Source organism: Theropithecus gelada, chromosome 18 (assembly GCF_003255815.1).
Source record: "Theropithecus gelada isolate Dixy chromosome 18, Tgel_1.0, whole genome shotgun sequence".
Lineage (NCBI taxonomy): Eukaryota > Metazoa > Chordata > Mammalia > Primates > Cercopithecidae > Theropithecus > Theropithecus gelada.
In genome coordinates, this window is record NC_037686.1 from 58,677,063 (window position 1) to 58,701,849 (window position 24,787).

The 24,787-nt window shown below is 34.6% G+C and overlaps 1 protein-coding gene across 3 annotated transcripts in view; it reads left to right on the plus strand.

Moving 5' to 3' along the window:
* Nucleotides 1-23,659, plus strand: part of CDH7 (cadherin 7) — a 131,697-nt gene extending 108,038 nt beyond the window's left edge. For all 3 annotated transcript variants that reach the window (XM_025365415.1, XM_025365414.1, XM_025365413.1), the window contains exons 11-12: nucleotides 1,606-1,857; nucleotides 18,956-23,659. In XM_025365415.1, the coding sequence (XP_025221200.1) occupies nucleotides 1,606-1,857; nucleotides 18,956-19,449 (746 nt within the window). In that variant the 3' untranslated portion in view covers nucleotides 19,450-23,659. The remainder of the gene's footprint in view (nucleotides 1-1,605; nucleotides 1,858-18,955) is intronic.
* Nucleotides 23,660-24,787: the final 1,128 nt, after the last annotated feature.

A 24,787-nucleotide genomic window follows, 5' to 3' on the forward strand; every position in this document is an offset into this window, starting at 1 on the left:
ATTTATGACCTTCACAAGGAGAATGTGAATATATCCCCCATGTGTCATCATCCAATACCACCATGATTGCTGTACAGCACGTGCACTAAAATGTCTGCATCTATAGGACATCCACATTGTCACACAATTGAAAAATTATCTACTTTAAGCCCAGAGCTCCCTTGACTGTACCTTGAAGGAAAACAAATGAATACAGAGAAAGTCAGTTCTTAAGAAGTCTTCCATAGGATCGCTTTTCTGAATATAGAGTCATATTCTCACTTTTTAGGCATTTCAGCTTGTGTTCCTCAAATGTGTGTGTGTGTGTGTGTCATTTTGATATCAGTCATGTTAGATTACAAATCAACTTTCTAAAACTTTTTGTATCAAGTCATAAATGCATCTGACATCTGAATTGGTAGGAGGCAAAGGCATAAGCCTGCATGCTATTGTGAAATGTACAGGAACTTACTGAAAACCATATCCTTCAACAACTCTAGCTTAATTTTTTATTGAATACCTTCTCGAATTCATACATTTTAAAATAAAAGATTTGTTTACATAAAAATCTACCAGATGGAATCTGAAAATCAAATCATTTTATTACTGTCTCTTCTATAATTGCATGTAATACATTTTCTGCAGTCTAATATGAGCTTGCTGTTTTGTGCTGTTTGAGACAGATTTCATCTTGCTGTTTCACTAGAGTACCATTAATTTTTTCATGCTATCATTGAATAAATCTTTTTGACAATTTGGAAGAGAGAAAAATATATAAAAGCACACTGCATGAAACTCTGATCCTGATTTTTCTTCTTTTCCTTTATATTTTTATTAATAGCTATTAATTTTAAAAATCTCTCTATTGAATTAAGACAAGTTATTTGGAAAACTGCTAACAGAGACAAAACATATTTTTTTATATATAAATCACACATGTTATAAAGACTTATTGATCACTTTTTTAAAGTTTATAATTACTATAATTGCTTAGATGAAATCAAATATTGAATACAAATTGAACATAAGTGGCCTGTTTTATCACTGACAAAATGTTTATACACATAGAGTAGCTATAAATACGAATATAGAATTTTTAAAATTTTACAATAAAATTATTCTGAATACCCCTGTATATTCAATTTAAGTAAAGTTAAAATAGCTGATTTTACCCTTTTTAAATATTGGTCTTGAAACCTGTCAAAAAAAGGATAGATTGAAAATTTTATCTGTACTATATGATGATGCTGCAAAATATTTAAGCTGTTAATATGTACCATCCTTTCTATAAGTTTATGGTGTAAAATCTAAGATAAGTAAAAAGGTGTAGTTTTTATAAAGTTGCAATTAATGTAATAAGTGATGCATAAACATTTTTGTATTTTGTTTTACTTTATAACTATTTATTTTGTTATACTGTGTAGAATAACATAAGTATCTTATAATGTATTAAACTGGAAATGTCCCCCTGTCCCAGAGAACTCAAAGAAAATGGTTGAAATAAATCTGCAACTCCAGAGATTTCCCTAATTAAGGCATCAAAGGAAATAGAGTGACTTAAATAAAGTTTGGGAAGACTGATTCCATCAGAAATCTTGTGTTACACATTTGCTTTCGTTATCCTAGACAATACAGCCTCAATATTGACCAGGAGAAACGGCTTCCGGAGACAGGAACAATCGGTTTACTATCTGCCAATTTTCATTGTGGACAGTGGATCTCCTTCACTTAGCAGCACCAACACCCTCACCATCCGCGTGTGTGACTGTGATGCCGACGGTGTAGCCCAGACCTGCAATGCAGAGGCCTATGTCTTACCTGCTGGCCTCAGTACAGGAGCCCTGATAGCAATACTCGCCTGTGTCTTGACATTATTGGGTAGGTACTGTTTCCAGGGCTTGCTCTGAAAGAGCTGTCACAATAACCATGTGTCACGACTTGCCTGTTTTCTTCTCCATTTGGTAAACATATGCAGACATTCTACTAGATGGTGTTTGTTTTGTTTTGTTTTTCTTTGAGATGGGGTCTCACTCTGTTGCCCAAGCTGGAGTGCAGTAGCAGGATCTCGGATCACTGCAGCCTCTGCCCCTCAGGTTTAAGCAGTTCTCCCACCTCGGCCTCCTGAGTAGCTGGGATTACAGGGGTGCACCACCACACCCAGCTAACTTTTGTATTTTTAGTAGAGACGGGGTTTCACCATGTTGGGCAGGCTGATCTTGAACTCCTGACCTCAGGTGATCCACCCGCATTGGCCTCCCAAAGTGCTAGGATTACAGGAGTGAGCCGTCGCTCCTGGCCTGGATGGTGTTTTGCTCACTAAGTAATACAATTGTTGGCCACACTTTCCAGTGGTATATTTAAAGTATAACTCAGACAAAAGTTCTATCAATTTCATTTTCAAAACAACAGTGAAGATAAATGGCTTATGCTTTAAATTAATGTTTTTTAAGATTAAAAATAATCTATCTTATCCCCGTTCTTTGCTTTAGAGCACTCGACAGAGGAGATACACTAGACTGGACAATACATTTTCTATATTGTTTTGATAATATGCTTATTTTAGAAATTATGGCTTTATATTCTACTTTTTAAAGAAAATATTTAAGATGGCTTTCTTAAATAATTTGCAAATTTGAAATGATTACAATTTCAGCAATGCAAATGTTATACTTTTAAAGTATTAAATACTAGCACATTTAATTGTGCATTTCTATGATTACTTGGTTACTCGGTTAAATTCAATTTATAACTCAGGCTTGCAGGAACTCAGATTTTGCAGCATCCTTTTAAAAATTGGGAGACGTCTAATGTAGACATTGGGTAATGGGTTCATTCCAAAGCAACATTTTTCTTCTCAATGTAACTGCCTGTAACACGGACAACAAGCACTTAATATGTTACCTGAAACTACACTCTGTGTTTTCTTGGGTTTTAATAGAATTAGTGAATCCACTTATGATATTTTTATATAACAGCATTTACAATGATAGTCACCATTGTATAATGTTTAAAAACTAGATTTGTGGATTTAGGTAAACTGAGCTTTTACTTCTGCCTCCAACATGCACTCCTTCTTCCCAAGGTTAATGTTAATCCTTCAGTAGCTGGTTAATTAACCTAAAAGTGAAAAATAACCAAACTAGATTCATAAGATTGTTGTGAGAATTAAATCAAACAATTCATATAAAGAACAGAGTAAACATTCAATATACCTTACCATATGGTGAACGTTCAATAAATTTTAAGTGTTACTGATGGCAAATTATCAGCTAAGACCCATTTACTAATACATTATAAATGCTGTCATGAAAATGGAGGTTATTGTCTTAAGTAACTCAAGCTAAACAAGTAAATCTAAAAGAAAATAAACTGTATTTTGCATAGAACTTGACACAGTTGCAGAAACTTTCAGAATTTCTTTAGAAATGGAAAGTAATTACCTGCTAAATCTAATTAGAATCTAAGGGATTAAATTTTGAAAAAATTGCAAACAACTTTTTATTAGTCTAGAAGCTTCTAAAACAAACTTGTCCAACCTGTGGCCTGCGAGCCGCATGCAGCCCAAGATGGCTTTGAATGCGGCCCAACACAAATTCTTAAACATTCTTAAAACATTATGAAATGTTTTCTGTTTGTGTGTGCCTTTTTTTTTTTTTTTTTTTTTTTTTTGCTCATCAGCTATTGTTAGTCTATTTTATATGTGTTCTAAGACAAGTATTCTTCTTTCAGTGTGGCCCAGGGAAGTCAAAAGATTTAAATTTTGGAATCTAAAACTTAATAAAAAAGATGTAAATTGCATATTTATTTTATAGTAGCAGAATAGCCTACATTAGAAGATTTTAAAATTCCATCCATGTTTAGAATATCTTTAGCTTGAAGGCACAGAATCAGAAAGAATAATGAGAGGACAAGTAGATGATGTGTGGAAGACTTTTTAAGTTTGGTCAGTTTGTCATAAACAACTTAGATTATGCCTTAAAGGAATAAGATTGTATTCCCCCAATTTTAATGATCCTCAATAATGAATTGATTTTTGATTATTTTAAGGCTGTCTGATGAAGCTTGCTTCACTTTAGTAAATACTTTCACCTTTGAATTTGGGGTTTTTTTTGCGATTTAGGTTGCTTGATGATTCTAATTAATTAAAAATTATCAGCTAATTATTACTGAAAGCCACTGAAATAGAGATGTATTAGATTTCATTATTAGATATATACAAGTATACATATACAGTATGTGCGTGTGTGTTTGTGTGTGTGTCTGTGCATAAAGGTTTGAGGGATTTTGTCAGAATTTAAGTATGGCTACTCTTTCTGCTAAATTTGAACATATTGCTTAAGTAGACACCAAATTTGGAATCCCTCTTCTACTTCTAAGGGTCAATTTTTTTGTGCCCTATATTTTATTCATTTTTTAAGAGTTACTTCAAGTCTCCAAAACCTTAAGTAAAACAAAGTCTATTGTACTGAAATACAGTTTGGAACAAGGGACTTCTTCTTGCAGCTCCCATTTCTATAGTGACCACACAATAATCAGCATCATCAAATGCTAGCATTTTAGCTCAGAAATGTGGTCTCTTTGTGTCTTATTTCCCAAGTTTTTAAAAGCAGATAATCAGGAATTTTTAGACATCTTTAGTTTTGTTGCCAGTATTGTAGACTCTGGATTTTCACACAGTAAGTGCTGAAGTCAATGAGATTAAGTATTCACAGGGGGTGCAAGTGAGGCCTGCAGCCTGGCATGATAATGGAGTTCTAGTACACAATTCATTCTTTATGACACCTCAGAAAGTGGTGTGAATCTCATTTCTAGGCATTAGGTACCAGGATTTGTAACTCAAACCTTTTAAGACTTCTGAACAAATATTACTAGGAAATAGCAAGGTGAGGAGGAGGTGGAGATGGGAATAACAACTTGAAAATCAAGTTCAGTTAAGAATGAAACTATAGAGTACCTGGACTTTAGACTCTTAAAAAATAAAAGCACTTGACTACGTGTTAAGTCTGTGTTCCAGTGATGTGACAAATTAAAGCTACTTGTAACATGACAGATGGGGATGCACTGACGTTACCAGAAGTTTAATGCTGGAAGGCATCCCAGGTATCCATGCTAACCTAAACCTTACAGAGGGAGAACTTGAGGTATAGGGTAGGTTTGAGGATTTGTAGGAGTACAGTTAGAGGATATGATGGGATAAGATTCTAGGTCTCCTTATTCTCAATCACTGATTTTTATTAAACTGCACAAGAAATACATCTTGAAAATATAAAAATGTTTACTCCTATATATTGCTGAAATAATTCATGTTACCTGAAGTTGTATTTGTCAGTCTTCATCTCTATCTGTATTCTTCTAACTTTATGGATGAACTGCTTTCTAATTTCTCATTCTTGCTCTCACCTCTCTCTCTAATTTATTTGCACCTGAATTCTCTAAATGAAAAAAAAAAAAATCCAAAACTTAGAACATGGGATTCCTTTATTTACAGTGAGTACAGTTTGAATGAGATATGTTATTGCTATACTCACATTTCATCATAAAATAATCAATTAGATGCCTCAATTATTTTTCATGCAGAAAAAGTCCATCAATATAGGGCAAGATATTCTGGTATTCTAAATTTTGAATAGAAATTACAACCCATGAGTAACATCAATACTAATTTAATTATGCATTTTTAATCATAGTTAAATTCACACTTACAGACATACACAGTTATTCTTCTACCAGGCTAAAAATACTTTAAAGGAAAAAAAAATCTATGAATGACTAAGACATTAGATTATTCAGTAGATTTTTTTAATAAAGGGGAAGAATTTCAGCTGTTTTGTTTAAAAATATGGTTTCAATATTAAATATTGTACTCCTATTCTGAAAATATTACAGCTAAATTTTTTCTGTTCCTCCGCACACACAAAAATAAAACCTGTTTCTTGCACAATAAAGCTGCCACTGAATTTACTATATTAAGTTTTGGGTATTTCTGTACTTGGACTTCGAGGTCGCAGTAATTGAAGTCCTGTAGCATTCCTTCCAGTTCTTTGCTCTTCTGAAACAATTGGAATTAGTTAGACCAGCCCAACTTCATAAACTCAGGTTTAATAAGGTGTTTGTAGAAACTTGCTGTTCACTGCATGGGATTCAGTCTCTTCCAGTATGTCTATGATGGTCAGCTTGACAGTTAGCTGTCATGCATCTTTTCACTTTTCTTCCCTGATCTCCCAAGTACTAAACTATATTTGGTCACCAGTAACTGTGGCTATTCATGACTTTTTTCCAACAGAAAAATACTTTCTTGTTTTTGCAAGTGATAGTGAGCATTACTGAAGGAAAAAATACATTAAATTGCATAGAAAAAAAAAGTGGTAGCTCTATGTAAAAAAAATTGATCCCCATCATAATCTATAATGATAGAACATAATTGGCATAGCAGCCCTAGAGATAATAATGTGCAGACTACAGTTGGCTAATTTATGGTAGCAGATGTGTTCCTCTCTCAAACAAGCATGAGTATAATAAAAAATGAATTGCATTTCATAAGCTTGTACTATGTGCTAAACATCAGCCTAAGTGCTTTACAAGCATTATCTAATTTAATGCTCATAACAAATTTCCTAGGCAAGTATTACTATGCCCACATTTTATATAAGAAGACTACAACTTAGAGGAAATACACAAAAAGTTATAGGGCGAACGAGTGTCAGAGTCAGGACCCAAACACAGGGAAGCCTGCCTCCTAAATGTTCTTTATAAGGTATTTTTGTATATGTGTTTCCCCATGTGAAAGAACCCTCCATTTCTAGGAAATGCCAATAGGTCTGTGGATATTACAGCCTGGGCACTGCCAAATTAGGTGCAGAGTATCTTTGCTGTGTTTCACATAGTGGCTTTATTATTTATCCAGTTAACTCTGAGTATCTTCCAATTCCTTCCAGTCTTTAGAAAACACATTTAGAAGGGTGTATGTTAAATTTGCGGTTATATTCCAGTACAACCAAAATCTAATATACAAATTGTCTTTGTGCATAAACCATTCATTGTACCCAGGAATTTTTTTTTTCTATATTAACTGAGACTGAGGTGAAATCATTCTCTCTCACACATTTAAAGGAAATGAATTTTGCAATACCTGTTTTGGGAAAAGATCCCTTTTAGTTAAACTTTTCCTTTTCTTGAGACCTGGAAAGAATTGGCCCCTTTAAGCATATATGATCTATCACAGCAGGTCGACCAGTGTAGCTTCCTTGTTCTATTGGAGAGTTGAAATCTCCATAAAAACATCAATCCTGAGCAATTTTCCTACATGTCTGCCTCTTTTTCTTATTGAACCCCATTTATATGTTTTTCTGAGTGGAATCAGTCAGGCCTCTCTCTTCTCACTTGCATCCTCCAGGGTCAGTTAGTCCACACATACTGTTAACTTTAGTTTGTTGGGCCTTGGATCAATTTGTTTCTGTCTGTTATTGTTGCTCCTGATATTTGTCCAGGGTCCTTTCCTTTCCTCTTGAATTGTGGCAACTCTACCATTCTCTATCAGAACCAATCCATCAGTATTGCAGAGTAAGCTTTTAAAACGTAAATGGGATTTTTGACACACCCCAGCTTAAAATTGTATTTTCATGAAACCCCATTGTCTATGGACTAAAATAACAGACTCTCCAGGACCAGACAGCTCTCACCCAGTTCAACCTTATTTTTCTTTACTTACTTGGTATACTTTAGTCAAATGGCATCAGTTGCTTTTTCTAAGACTCATTCTGCTTTGTCTTTCGGCCTGGAATACCTCTTCCCAGAATCTACAAGTGGGTCACTTTTTTTTTTTTTTTTTTTTTTTTTTTTATTCAAGGCTCACTTCTTTGGCTTCTGAGTCCAGGTTGGGTGCTGTTCCTAAGGACCCCACAACAGCTTGTATCTAGTAGTCTTTGAGCATCTGACATGGCTGACTTGTCTGTTTCATTGGTTTATCTCCTTGTCCATCTCTTCCAGTACACGGCTTTTAGAAGCAAGGACTGAGCATTATTTTATCATTATTTATATCAGCTAATCAGATGCTGATCTGACACATACAGAACATTCCATACGTGCATGATGAATGAAGCATGAATGATTTGAATGTACTCAATTGTAGAAAAGAATTGATTTGACTTATTTTTGTTACCCATAGGAGTATCTCCATTAGACCCTGTTTTTTCTGTTTCCCAAGACTCTATATTTTTAGGACATTTTTTTCTGAGATTTGGTCTATCTCTTTAACTCTTCAGGAAAATGGATGTGTCACAAATTAAAAGAATTTAAATGATGTTTTCAGGTTAATAGCCATGGAACTACCTAATGGCTTAAGAAAACAAATTAGGGCCGGGCGCGGTGGCTCATGCCTGTAATCCCAGCACTTTGGGAGGCTGAGGCGGGCGGATCACGAGGTCAGGAGATCGAGACCATCCTGGCTAACACGGTGAAACCCCGTCTCTACTAAAAATGCAAAAAATTAGCTGGGCGTGGTGGCGGGCGCCTGTAGTCCCAGCTACTTCGGAGGCTGAGGCAGGAGAATGGCGTGAACCCGGGAGGCGGAGCTTGCAGTGAGCCGAGATCGCGCCACTGCACTCCAGCCTGGGCAACTGAGCGAGAGACTCCGTCTCAAAAAAAAAAAAAGAAAACAAATTAGAATGTATGACTAAAGGTAGATAGACAAAATATTGCAGAAGAGATGTCAGAGATATTTTATTTATCAGTTTAAAATTCAGTTAAATGTTACAATTGATATCTCAATCACTCACTTGGATCATATCAATTATGAATCTTTAGTTATCCTTTGCAAAAGTAAAAGTGGTAGAGTGGGTCCCTAAGCGCAAGATAAAATTTTAGCCTTGTGTTACTGGGGATCTGCATGAGCCTCAGATTCCGTAGCACATAAATCCAGACAAAATGACAGGTTGATTTCCACTCATCCTTCAGATCTTTGCTTAAATGCCACTTCTGATGACATCCTTTTCTGATCACAACCAGATGGTGCTGGTACTCCTGCATTTTTCCTATCACTTTCCTTTTTAAGACATAAATTATTTTACGTCTCTGCTTGAAACATTTCAAAAGCATCAGATGCACTTGCATGAATTCCAAATGTTTATCATGGTCCACAAAGCAAGCATGTTCGGCCACCTGCTTACCTCTCTAAGGTATCAGGCTGTCGGATCCTCCTCTCACCCAGTAGGAGGACCCACAGTGCGTTTCTTCCCATTATTTTCAAGTGTGCTACCCTCCTCCTGAAACATTCTTGCTGCATTCCTTCACCTGTCAAGTTTAGATTATCTTTAATGCCTCAGCTTCAGTGTTATCTCCCCAGGAGGAGTGTCCTAAGCACCATTCTTCTCCATCATAGTATTTATTTCTTTTGTAGTGCTTATCACAACTTGTAACTATATAAGTTTGTTTGTTTTGCTCAAATATAAAAGCTTTTCAATGTAGTGATCTTCAAGTCTGTCTGTCTTCTTAACCAGTATATTATTGGGGCCTGTCATAGGCACATACAGAGACAATATTTTTAATCCATAAATATTATTTATTGTACTCTACAGTGAATTTTGCAACCTTATCCACATATTTTAATCCCTTCAAGAATAGGTCCAGTATCCTCTATAATTCATTATTCTACCATCAGTTAGAATAGAGTAGATAACAGATAAATTAACTACATTACAGGAGGTCATCAAAATCACAAGTGAGAGCATGGTAAAGTTTACATTTTATCTGTGTATGAGTTACACGACTCAAATTTTAGCAAGACCCAAAAAGTTTGGAACTGAATCGTATGAATTTATTGTAGAAATTCCACAATGTAGGACCTATTATTGAATAAAAACAGATATTGCCTATGTGGGTCACACTACTTAAGCCCTTTACAATTAGACACTCACCTAATCTTCATAAAGTTACTATGAAGTGGTTTCAAAGAGGTAAAGACTATGATTTTCATTTTGGAGAGCAGGAAACTGAGGCAAGAAGTAAAAGATCTCACCTACCTCCATACATCCAGGAAATGGAATAACAGGGATTCAACGCAGATGAGGTCCTTAAATAGGCAGGAGCCATGGACTGAGGGACGGGACTTGAGACGTATTCCATGGGTTACAGTGAGTAAGAAGAATTGATTGAGTGGAGCATGCGGTGATGGAGAGTTGAAGCAAAGAGGAAATGAAGAAGCTGGAGTCAAAGGTGACTTGGAGTTTCTGGTTTGGGTATTCTCTTACTTGAGAAAAGAACACAAGATAGGAAACAAATCAGAGGAACGTTAATGAGATTAAACTTACAGATTTTGAATGGTGTATGAATGAGAGCCATTGGACAGAACGTTGTTATCAGTAAAGGAAGTGGTCATAACAAATCATAACAATGATAATAATTACCGTTTTGAACATTTATTATATTCTGACGAGTATATGTATTTGTATTATCAAAAATAGGAGTAGTCATTTTAAAATACGGTCTGGTTATCCAAAGAGATAAATGAGAGATTTAGATGTCAGAGACATCAGCTCTTGCCATACAAGAGGCAGTTGAACCCGGGGTTTCACTGGGCTTGCCTGGGAAGAATGTGGGGTGAAAAGCCAAGAAGCCAAGTATGGAACTTGAGGAATATTTACTGTAAGTACTTCTCAGAAGAGAGTGGCTACAAAAAAATATATATATAGTTTGAAATAAGAAAATAAAATTTTTTTTTCTTTTAAACTGGCTGCAAGCAGCTGCATTGTTTACTATTGGGTAAGTTCAAGAGAGCTGGCCCACACAACTTCCCATGAGGTTCTGTGTCAAATAGGACACACATGCCATGTAAAAAAAGGGTCACAAAGTGCTCATTGGATTTAGCAAAATGTCAGTCATTGGTAGCCTTGGTCCCTGGGAAATACAGGGAAAACTCAGATTGCTCTGGTTTGAGAGCAATCAGGATATAAGAAAGTGGCAATGTGGAGTAGGCTACTTTTACGTAAAATAAAAGTTAATAATATTGAGGGTATATGAAGATAAATGTTGGTTGGAAAATTTCAGGAAACCATGTCCACTTAATGTCCTCCCGGTTTGAGCTCTGATGGAATAGTGTGTCTGGAGGCAGTGGAGAGAGTTTCAAGTTGACCCTGAAAAGAGTGAGGATACCATGTTTCTTCATCATGGTTATTTGTGATCCATCTGAAGCCAACAACATTCAAACTCAGTTCAATATTAAAAGGAAAAGAAGCTGGGAGCAGAGGCTCATGACTGTAATCCCAGCAGTTTGGGAGGACGAGGCCAGAGGATCACTTGAAGCCAGAGTTTGAGACCAGCCTGAGCAATAAGCGAGACCTCTTTCTCTACAAAACATAAAACAATTAGCTAGGCATGGTGGCGTGCACCCAAAGTCCCGGCTGCCCGGGAAGCTGAGGCAGGAGGATTGCTTGAGCCCAGGAGTTTGAGGCTGCAGTGAGCCATGATCACTCCAGCCTGGGTGACAGAGTGAGAAAAATTAAAATAAATAAATAAATTTAATTTAAAAAATTAAAATGTCTCAAAAAATTAAAAATAAATTTAAAAAACAGAATTAAACAATTTTTGAAATTAAACAAAAAAGAAAAAAAATTACTAAAGCATAATTAGTGCCCAGTAGAAAAAACTGACAGATTTTTAATAAACTTCATGTAAATCAACAGGATCGATACATGGTGAAGAATTACAAAATACAAAGTTATTGGAAGGCTAAGTTATACTTGCATGTCAATGTGGATGATTGTTTAAAATAAATTATTGAAATAGTATACAGATTGTGCTGGCAGAATTTTTATTTTGATTAGATTATTTTTCAGGTATACCTTATAGGTACACTAATCATTGAAACTGATTATAGCTGTCCTATTCTTCAATATGTCATTGGACAATAAATATGAGAATACCTCTAAGACCATATGCAATTAGATTATTCTGGTGTTTGAGTCTTTTGTTTAGATCAGTTGTCCAAAATAAAGTTATTGTGAACCATCAGTGTGAAACACATATGTAATTTCAAATTTTCATGTAACTTTATTAGAAAAAGTAAAAAGAAACTATTGAAATAAATGCTAATAATATATTTCAAACACACTGTACCAAACTATTATCATTTTAATATGTAATCCATGAAGATTATTGAGACAATATTTCACTTTTTTAAAAAAGAAACAAGTCTTGAACATCGTATGTTTATTTTACACTTAGAGTATATCTCAATGAAGAATAGCCACATTCCAAGTGCTCAATAGCCACATGTAGCTAGTGGCAACTATGGTAGACAATGAAAATTTAAATGACTCTTTTATGGCCAATTAGAAATGATGATTGTTCATAAGAGACCATATAGATGATGGTGTTTTTGGTAAAGACTTACTCATCCCTCAAGTCACATTTCAAATGTCATCTGTTATGTTGGAATTTCTCTGAGGATCCTGGGCAGAAATAATCCCTTTCCCATACAAATTTTCCTAGCATATTTTATATTGCTATATATTTAATTCATTCTATGATATTTGACTATTTATTTTTTATTCAAAATGTTGGGCTTGTTGATGGCAATCCAGCAAGTCTACATATTTCCTTGCCTATAATTTATTAACCCATTTAACAAATATTTATTGAGCACATACTTACTATCATGTATTATTCTTTGTGCTTAGGGTAAATCTGTAGAAAGCAAAGTCACTACCCTTCATATGGCTTACAGTTTCAGCAATTAGTACTCATTAAAAATATTATTGAATTAAATGGAATTTAGGCTTTAAACCTGTGGTAGTAGCCACTAAACAATGGATCAAACTTAAGAAAGTGATATTTAACAGATACAAATATAATTTATGCGATTTGGTTTTTTAAAAACTTTTTTTACAGAGTTTTAGGCTAGGAAAAAGCCTAGTGGGATGTAGTTTACATGACTGAGTGATTTTAAAAGGATACTAGATTCAACATTTTAAATATGTTAAAAAACAATACATTAGTGGAGTTACTTTCTCTTTAATATAAGTAGCTTTAGAAAGCCAAATACCTCATGTTGTCATTTATAAATGGGAGCTAAACAATGGGTACACATGGATATAACATGGTGGAATAATAGACATTGGAAACTACCAAAGGTGGGAGAGTTGGCAGGGAGTAAGGGTTGAAAAACTACCTGATGAGTACAATGTTCACTATTTGGGTAATGTACACCAAAATTCCAGACTTCACCACTGCAAGATAAATGCATGTAAAAAATCTTCACTTCTAATCCCTAAATACATAAAAATTAAAAATTTTAAATATATATATTTTATATGTATATACATATATAGGCATATATAAAGGGTATATATATATATATATAACACTATATATGTGTGTGTGTGTGTGTGTATATATAGCCTTATTTAGCAATGGTATCATTTTGTGGTGATCAGATCTCATTGGCAGAAGTCTGCTAGTTGTGGGTGCCAAAACTGAATATTGAGAATTCTGACATTTCCAGGCACAGAACATCCAGAGTAGGGGACTCAGGATGACAATGAGGTTTTGAACTCAAGACAAGCTGACCACTACACATGCCTGTGGAGCAAGTTTGTTCAACCTGAGGCCCGCGGGGCGTTGAATTTGGCCTAACACAAATTCGTACCCTTTCTTAATATATTAGGAAATATTTTTGCAATTTTTTTAGGTCATCAGCTATCATTAGTGTTAGTGTATTTTATGTGTGGCCCAAGACAATTCTTCTTGCAGTGTGGGCAAGGGAAGCTAAAAGACTGGACATCCGTGCTGTAGAGCAAATCTAGGTGACTTCTAAAGTGTCTTCCATCTTCAAGAGGATATGACAGTTCCTAATAGAATACATTCATTGGAAAGAAGGGATGCTTAATTGTAGAGACCAGTAAGTCCATGGTTATCATCAAGTGGGAAGATTGGTTAGGACCATAGGACTTGACGATAGTCCAGTAGAAATCATGCTCCACTTTACTGTGCAGATAGACATCTGCCAAAGATCACAGTACAGCTGAGAATGAAGGTGCCCACTGATTTGTAGTATGGTGTGTGTTTGCACATCAATACTTTTCTCCATATTCCCTTCCTTTTATTTATCTTGGTTTTGAGAGAATGATTCTATCCAATTGCTGGACAACTAAAACTAATTTAAAACTGACAAAAGGCTGGGCGTGGTGGCTTACACCTGTAATCCTAACACTTTGGGAGGCCAAGGCAGGAGGATCGCTTGAGCTCAAGGAGCTCAAGACCAGCCTGGGCAAAATGGCAAAAGTCTTTTGAGCTCAAGGAGTTTGAGACCAGCCTGGGCAATATGGTGAAACCCGGTCTGTACAAAAAATAGCCATGTGTGGTGGTGCATGCCTGTAGTCTCAGCTACTTGGAGGTGCTGAGGCAGGAATATTGCTTGAGCCCAGGAGGTCGAGGATGCAGTGAGCCGAGATCCTTCCACTGCACTTCAGTTTGGGTGACAAAGTGAGACTCTGTCTCCAAAAACTAAAAATAAAACAAAAATCAAGCTAACAACACATCAGTTCAAAAGAGTGTAAAGAATTACATCAAAATTTGTAACATAGTTCGCAGTAGGGTGTTGTAATTTTATGTAGTTTTATTCTTGTAATTCTCTTTTCTGCATATTTCTCTGCACCTATGCATGTCTGTATCTTCTTACAATGAATTGCACTAAGATTCATACTATATTTATCTGTGAATATACAGTCTACAGTGTTGGAACTGCTTACTTGTAGGAACCCTCTCTTGATATGCTTTTGCCAAGTGTAGGTAGCACTATTTCCTACCTGCTAGGATGCTCAGAAAATGCTGAATTGAATGTTGTAAGACTGAATTCCAAGACCAGAAATTTAGGCCTGCATCGTGCTTTTACTGCTGTAATAGCACTCTAACTTATTTTCTGACATCGACTCCCCTATCTTCCTCTCCTTGGTCCAGTAAGAATGATTTTTAATTTTTAATTTTTTTTAAGCAATCTGATTATATCATGCAGTCCTTAAAATACGTTTGTTCTTGGGCCTGTAGGGTCTGACTCATGCCTACAGCTCCACCCTTACCTCACCTCTTTCTTTGTCCTCCAGTCACGTTGGCCTCAAATATCTGCTCACTGTCGTCACTGTACCAAACATGTTCCTCCATATCACATCTCCTTCGCGTCCCTACCCTCAGCCTCCAGTTATCAGCAGTTAAGTCTTTCTTGTCTGCATCTATTTCCCCTAGTATATTTCTTTTAAGATCACATTTCCCTCTTTTGGAACAATTATTACAATTCCACTTTTGCATTTATTTATTTTAATGTTTGGATCAATATCTATTGGTCCCCCAATGAATTGTAAGGTCCATGAGTAAATGTTACATGTCTGCTTCTATGTGCAACATTACACTACAATACCTAGTGCAGGTCATAAATGGTTAACATATGTTTGTTAAACAGATATGTAAATTCCTGAACAACCACAACAATCTAAGTGTCAAATATGACTAGATTTCAGCTAGAACTAAATCTTTTCTTCTATTTCCACTCAGAAGTAGAGGTCATATGACAGAAAAGAGAAATGATAAAACCTCTTAAAATATATAATCTTATGCTTATTTAGGCAGAGTGTTCTTCTTAATACAGTGATTAACACCATAGTCTATGAAGAACAATTAATTCTTGTTCTATATAAACATTAAATTCTATTTTTTATATGCACTTACATAGTTAGAAATTAATACTTTCTGAGGTCATTCAAATGTTAAATTATCTGACCTTCCAAAACACCATGGTTTTCTTTGCCTTAGACAAGGTTGGGAAATAAAGCGAACTGCATAAGACATTAATATCCTTGATGTGTATTGTACCTTAGGGCTGATATACCCACAGGTACTTTAGAGTTTTACTTTGAAGATTTGAGAATCAAAAGTCAAGTTTATCAGTAGCATGAAATACATTTAATCGAATATATGAAATAATTGATATATACTATATATAGGTATATATTTATGACAATATTTATTATAATTAAAGAATTGATAATTTTGAAATATTTTTGTCTACTTAGACATTGATTTAAATTAAAAGAGCATCTAATTATTATGTAATTCTTACCCTCTTTATACCCTTACTGACTCTCATACTCATTCATTTCTTACATCCTTTTGTTCTCAATTGGACCTTTCTCCTCCTTAATTTTGCTGTTCAACATGTGTAACAGATGTCTTATTTCTACCTGCCTCCATCTGTACATCCCATCACTATTTTCTCTCAACATCCCTCTTCATTCCTTGCTTTCCTTTATTTGATTTCTCACTAACAAGTTCTACTGGGTTCTACTTTCTTTCTACTGCAGTTACTTTCATTTTGGGGGAACTATGTAAAAATTTCAGAAACTAAAGTTGTATATAAATATAACATAATTATTTTTTCATCCATGTATTTTTAAAATCGTTGTCTTTCTTGAGCAAGCAATTACCTTTTGAGCTTTCATACTTGTCACCCTTAGCCTTTGTTTTTTAATCACCTTCTATGAAAGTACTACACATACAGTGTTATAAACAGCATGAGGGTTTTGAAGACAGACTGAGATGGAGTATGCCTCACCCCTCACTACTGCATTTAATTACATTTAGACAGTTATTTTATGTGTCTAAGACAATCATCAAATGGGAAAACCCCTACCCCAGAGAATTGTTGTGAGTGTTAAATAATATGTCCTGTATGCAGACCTTCATTTTTCCCGGTACCACCTTTCCTATTTCCCATTTAATCTTTGGTACATATGCCTACCCATATATGGTACACTTTCTATGTTGCTTGTTACCTTCAAAACAAACTGCTCTGTTGCACACTGACAAGTAACTGGGATTCTGCTAACTCTACTTATGTTATTTCCAATGTTCTTTATCTCTTCAGTCCACACTGTGAAGATTGATGTGGACTATGATTATCATATATTGCTAATTTCAGTTAGTTTGAAAGTTACTTGTTCCAACATCACACAGATAATATGTAGGAAGGTTGGACAAGGCCTTTCTGACACCAAAGCTGCAGCTCCTGTTGTAGCATTCTGGCGTGTACCTTGACAACCACAAGGCATTAGAGTGGTGAAAGTGCTAATTCCAAGTAGACAAGAAAGGACAATCCGCTTAACAGGGAAGGAAGGTGAATACCAGACTACTTATGGGAACCGAAAGATATACAAGCAGTAACTTTTGAACTTAGGTTGGTGCAAAAGCAATTGCGATTTTTGCTATTAATTGCAAAAACCAGTTACTTTTGCATCAACCTAATACCTATATGCCCTCTTGGTGAAGCTGGTTGAAAATATCCAAATGAAGTAAACAGGAGCAAAAAGAGAGCAGGCATATCTGTGCCAATGCAGCATGAGAAGGTGGCCATAAAAGCTCAGAAATGTATCAGTTTCTGAACTGTAGGTCATCCTTAAAGTGTAAAGCTTATGAGAAGAGCAGTACAGTAGGATCCAGTGGGAAAGATAAGGAAAAAGTGCCACACACACAAAAAACTGTTTTCACAACTATTTCCACAGATCACCAGTACAGTGTGTTCATCAGTCACATTCCTGTTGATGATGTTAACACAGATAGCTGACAGACATTTAAGAAAGCATATATTTTTATTGAAGATGAATTCATTTTATTTAAAATTAAATAAGTGCTCAGTCTTTTGGTTTTTGAAAGTACACTGAGGTGGGGGATGGAGTATGCCTCACCCCTAGTTACTGCAGTTAAGTACACTGCAGTTAAACACATTGATACCCTTTTTGGTTTTATATTTTTATTTTCCAAAGTGTTCCTAATGCCAGAGTAAAAAGTTTACAAGATACTTTAAAAATATTTCATGCCTGCTTTTAAAAATATGATGACAATAACGTACCCAAAATGATAATCCATATAATATACGTTTTGGGCTGTTCCGACTTTCCAGAAAAAAATCTTAAGCTGATGCAATATAAATTGTTAAAAGGTATTTTGTAGACGAATAAAGGTACTTCATTGCTTTACATATTTTTAAATTCCAAAATTCAAGAATGCCCTTTTTATTTCATTGTAGTTTAGTTGAAGTAGCAGTGAAATTAAATGTATTCCCAAATCAAGGAGCATGCAGTCACTCGGAGGCCAGAGCACTTCCCTTATTTGTGTATACTAGTGAAAAATGCACAGAATACGTTGTTTGTTTAAGTCCCCCACATAGCCAGTGTAGTTGTTCTTACTTGTTTTACAGTGCAACCTCCTGCTTTAAGATTTAATTATTAGTTTTGATATAGGAAGATAAATTCCCAACATTAAAGGGGTGATTCATTTCTTAAATTTAGCTTGGACAGTTGCTGAAAATCTCACAGCTTGTATTCTGTCTGTAGGTATAATGGATAAAGACCAAGTTCAGTATGTTATACATGAAAGTGGGACTCAATTTATTATAGAGAAGCTTTTAATCTTTGTAAATGGCCTGACATGCTGGATTTTATTTAACAGTTGACTTTCATAGAGAAGGAATAGGCATTTCTTCAAAGAACCTGACTGAATGCTGTAATCCATTTCTTTCTGAAATTGCAGTTGTTAAATTAGACACAAAACATTTATGAATTTCAATTTGCCTTTCCAGCAATTAAGGAGTTCAAAAAAATCCCTTTGTGTTTCCTGGCTTTGAAATGATTATGTTTATTATGAACTGGCCCTTCAATTTCTTCTATCAAATACATTGGAGGTTACGTTAAAGAGGAAGACATCAGTTCTGAACAGGTGTGAAAAAGGGTTCCTTGATGTATGAAAGTGTTCTATTTTAAAGCCATTTTAGCAATTTTAGCACATCTACCGCTGTGAATCCTCGTGGAAATAGGTGGCCAATTCATTTCTCTTTAAAGGGAAGAAAACCTATAACTCAGTGTCCTGGGCCTAATTTTACCATGACGTGGGGCAATGGGTGAGTTTACTGAAACTTTCCCTTCCTGTCTCATTGTTTCAGTGTTGATCCTCCTTATCGTCACCATGAGAAGACGGAAAAAAGAGCCCCTTATTTTTGACGAAGAAAGAGACATCAGAGAAAATATTGTGAGATACGACGATGAGGGCGGGGGAGAGGAGGACACGGAAGCCTTTGACATGGCTGCACTGAGAAACCTCAACGTCATCCGAGACACCAAGACCCGGAGGGATGTGACTCCAGAAATTCAGTTCCTGAGTCGACCAGCTTTTAAAAGCATCCCAGATAATGTCATCTTTAGGGAATTTATTTGGGAAAGATTAAAAGAAGCCGATGTTGATCCTGGTGCTCCTCCTTATGACTCCCTGCAGACATATGCTTTCGAAGGAAATGGCTCAGTTGCTGAGTCACTCAGCTCTTTAGATTCCATCAGCTCAAACTCTGATCAGAACTATGACTACCTAAGTGACTGGGGACCTCGCTTTAAACGACTCGCGGACATGTATGGGACTGGCCAAGAGAGTTTGTACTCATAGCCTTGGAACCTTAATTTGAAATGTACTGAAGAAAAAGTAACAGCAAAAAATAAAATGAAATGAAATAAAATAAACCACTACATACAGAAAACAAGAACTCCACTTGCTGGAGAGAGATGGTTGTAAATATTTCTCCATTTTTAATTGTTTAGGTTTCTGCCTTGGTGAGGCATATCTTCATTAGACTTATCTAAGGGACTGCACTGACCACAGACTCTGAGCGTTTGAAGGTTTTTTGATAAAAAGAAATGCTCAGTGGTTTGTGAATAGATAGCAACTCTCATCTACCTGCAAAGGCACCAAACCTCTATGAGAAAGTAGTGCCCTGTGTTGTCAGTGAGTCAAAGATGCCCTGTACATACCTTCATGGTACTGTCATTGAGAGGAAGAGAACATGATGAGCTATTGAAAAACCCTGGAACTTCTTGCATATCAAAACTTGGGACAAATTTAATTTACAGAGATGCTTAGAGCTTACTATATTATTGAATCCAACAGAATTATGTTGCTCTTGACTAACAGAAATATTTTATTTAGCAATATATAAATTCTCAGAAATTCCTTCCTAACTGAAAACCCTGCCACAAAAGCCAGTAAAATTTAGTTTAAGGCAATATAAACCATTGTTTATCCAATAAATTATGAAGTGTTCCAAATAAGAAAAAGGTAAATAATTTTTAAAGTTTGTGATAGTTTTGAGATGCTTGTGTAGGTATGATAAAAAAAAGTTGCTGTCTATTCATTGATTTTTATTCTCTCTTCTGATTCATACAGGAGAATATCTTTTCTTTTTTATTTGACACATGGTGTTGTATTTATTTTGGAGCTCCAATCTCCACTAAATTCAGGTCCATCATACTGCCTCATAGTATTAAACTCATCAGAACATGCTGATTTTTCTCCAGCCCGAGCTACATGAAGGAAATGAAGCATGGAAATGGAGAAATAATAGTAAAGCAATTGAGCCCTGTTGCAGTTCACATCTCAAGGAGGAGCACAGCTACAAGGACATATAAATTGTTCTTCTGAGCCATTAGAATGTCAAAACATTGGAATAAAATATTTGTATTTTAGAAAGACTTCAGAGCGAATTGAGATTTTCTTTGATGCAAGAATTATTTTTCAAGGTCATGAGTTCTACATGCTCCAAAGACTTTCAAGAACCCAACCTTTCTTGTTGCAAACATATTGAGTAAAATACTGATTTCTTAAAAATCTTAAACAATATAATGTTATAAAGATTAAAATCCATCTTTAAATTCTGATGCAAATATGTCCCTCAAGAATTAACCAAGCAATGTATGATTTCTATGTGGTTTAGATTTGTCAAAGGAAGGCAGGCAATTGCAAGTCATCATATTGTTTAAGTCTGAGATGAGCTTCTTAGAGTATGACTTTCATGACCAAAATGATATTTCTACCTATTATTTTTCCTAGGTTAATACTAGCCTAATGTGCATATATATTCAAGTAACAATGGATTTATTATTTTCCTTCCTTTCTCTTTTGAAAATAGTTCATTGTTGGGTTCCTAATACATTTACAGATAGTAAACACTGTATAGAGAATCATGTTCTAAAAGTGCTTTTTGAAAGGCAGACAGTGAAATTAGAATATTAATATGTTGATTACACAAAGAAGAACTACGTCGGATTCTGTAAACTTGCAGCCCAACTTTAGAAATGAAGTATGTAAAAGTGACCTTCAGCTTCATAAAAATAGATAATCCAATAAATTTGATTACCTGCAAACAGTTCTTTAATTTGAATAAAGTTTTGTAAACATTGTTTTATAACTATATAGATATGCTTCTTGCTGTATTAATATGCATATATATTTTAAAAAATTATAACAGAGTGAAATATACTGTTCATAACTTTTAATCACACATGCAAGTTTTTCAAATTAAGAAAAAAAAAACCAGTGTATTTGACCAGTTTAATAAAATCAGAATGTGGTGCAGGAATTACATAGATGTTAAATCAGCAAGGTGCTGAGAATACAGTTTGTAATAATCCCGTTGTTGTCTGCAAGAAGATGAAATAGTTTAGTACATTTGGATTATGTTGTCAAACCTGCTGATTGTTGCACATATCACTAAACGGAGGTGTGGATGTATTTTAGAAAAGGAACACATATCATTCACCCTTCTTTTTCTGCTTTTAAAATGTGTGTTTTTTCTCATTAATTTTTTCAAATGTTTACCAGTGATAGATTGGAAAAAGAAAGGTTCACATTTAAATAATAATTTAAAATTATTGCATATACCCAATTGCTATTTATGTGCAGATGATTATATCAATGCAGTATTAAATTTGATTCAGTGTTTTTTTTTAATTTAAAAAAAATTCTTAAGATGGCTGGAAGAATGTTCCTAAAATAGGTAGTATTTACATGAAGTCGTCTGAGCTTAATTGTAAGAGTAGTAAATGTTCTGCCATTGCTTATTTTAGTTTTCTTTTTTATTCTGAAAACTAATGCTATATATGATGACTGACAATACTTGAGATATATGCTTTGTTTTAAAAACAGAGATTGAAGAGTTGATTGATAAAATTAATATTAAATCTATTTGGAAAATTCTCCAAAAATCATTTAAATAAATATATATTATCAAGTTGCTTAAATTCAGTATTATACTGAAACCAACTAGAATGAGCTCACAAGAAGTAATTATGCATATCTCTTCCCAACTCCAGGTACAGTGGTATCATTTTGGTATGTTGATGTCAGCCTTGGTGGGATTATTTCGACCACAACAGTAATTAGCAAACACTACCCTTTTCTCTGGAGAACAAGTTGTTAAACATTTACCAGCACTCTACTGCTTAAATTATTTTATAAAAGGACATGTGATAATTGTAAATATGTTATGAATTTATATGATTTAAAATAATGACATGAAAGGAATTTATGCTATATTTTACTACTAAATATCAATGCATATGGTAGTGATTTCCTGACGTGAAATCCTTGGAGCTACTTGTAGACAGGGAGAGGATTCACTTCTTTATGGAAAACAATGGCTAAATTTTAAGTAGAGATAATAGTTCAGGAAGTCAATATATTTAAATATTTTCCGCTTGTCCATATAGGAGCATCAATAGAAACTCAGGGTGTGCCAAATTATGCCCATTTTGAACAGTTTAATTTATTGAAAAATCAGATGCATTTTACTTGTTACTGTCTATGTCAAGGAAATACACCCAAGCCCTTAATCTGAAATGTCACCATTGCATTGTTTAAAATCAGCATAAAAATATAAAAATCAAATCTTAAGAAAATGGATTTCTGGAGATCAAACCTAAATTATCAATCTCAATTCACAAATTAGTCTCTCAAAGAAATATTCCTAGATCAGTCAACTAAAGGAACAAAATCAAGAAAAAATTAGGTAGTAATTTACAGGCAATAAGTAGATTTTTCTACAAGCAATCACCAGATCGGGGATCTGGTAAATATCTTGATTTGCCAGGAAGTTTCGCTTATGACTACAATTGAGATTAGTTGTCTACAAGATACATGCAGGAGGTAGTAGTGGTTAAGTGATGGTAGCTGCCTTTTCACTCTGCGCTCTGAGGATGTTTTAAATTATTTTATCTTGATGCACAATTACATTTACTACATTGGATGATAAACAGACATAGGCAATTATTTTCATGTCAACGGCATAGTTACACAATGTAGGAATGATATTTGTGATATGACCCACATGCCCAAGAAATGCAAATGCAAATAGTGTTAGCATTTATATTGAAATATAAAATCTACAGGAGCTTAAAATAAACTAAGCTAAACACACTGCAAGAAGCTAAATGATTTGTTTAAACATGTTAAAGTTTTAAAGCACTAGCTGTAAATATTAATCTTCAGATTTTCAATTTAACATATATTCGCTTACAAACTGTTCTAATAATAACCCTAATTATTTTCCAAGTCACCATTTAAAGTTTTATTTACAGTTGACCTAATCAAATTAAAGTTGATGAAAGCTTCAACTTATTTTTTAACTCTTTCTGGTCAACGATGCCTGGAGGCAGGTGAAATATATATGACAACTAATAAACCAATTTATTTTATGTTAGTGTATGTTTATTTTTTAATTATGAATAATGTATATTGTGTGTATATATGATGGTGTATGAAAGTTGGCAATGAAAGCTAATACAATCATGTTAGTTGGCTGGATATAATAAAGAACAAGAAAGGAATAATAGCATTTGCATTTTAAATATAATTGAAATGATTTCAGAAGAGTGGGATAAGACCTTAAGAAACATGGGAGATGTTTAAGGCTGTGATTTGGTGGATACTGTAACGTATGATTCTGTGGGTAAAACTTTTCAAGCAAATCAAGGCAGGCAGTGTGTGTTGCATTCTGACACTTTTTCATTATTATGCTAACTTCTACTGGCTCAGAATTTAACTGAAAAGGATGTGTCCGTGTGTGTGTGTTTTTATGTGTGTGATTGGGAACCTTGAGAGATGTATCTGAAGCAATGTAAAAATAAGAGTCTCATACTGCCTGGTAAATGCTGGCATATTGTTGTCACTTGCCAAGTGACTGTTAGGCAATATGACTAGAAAATATGGTACTGAATGAAAGGAGAAATATCTTATTTGCTGTAACCATCTAATTTATATTAGGATAAGGATTTCAGTAGCTAAGGAAAGAACATTTAGCTGAATTATTTGAGAAATTGTCACATATTATTGTGTAGATTTAATCTCATTGTTAACACAGAATATAGAGTGTGAATTATTTGTTATGAAATGTTACTGGGCATTGGTGTCAGTGTGGTATACCAGAAATTACCTCTGGTCTGTGGTTATAAAATCTAGGTCAGAAGCTCAGTTTCGCCACATTTTTGCTGTGCCCTCGATGCCATTCTCATTATCTGAACTTTTATAGCTTCATGATTAAAATTGAGTTAACTACTATCCTGTTTCAGAGGCTTGTGAATGATTAAGTGAAAGACTGTGTAAACTGTAAAACACTATAAAAATATAGAGCTTTATTATGGGAAATAATGGGAATTATGTAAAAAGGTCGATTATTGTTATATGGTAAACAGAGAATTTCTGTTTGGAGATATATACATTAAGGAAAACTACATGCAATTTGGTATCCTAAATTGGGAAATAATATTCAAATAGAAAATTGTCATAATTAATTGAAGCCACTCAAATACAGTTATAAGATCTTAAAAGAGTGAAGTTTAACCCAACCTAATTCAACTATTTATATGAATTGATATCCATATGTGAATGGGATTATAAATAAAGAACAAATCTTTCCTACTTATGATGATGACTGAGTAGAACACAAAGGCCTGCC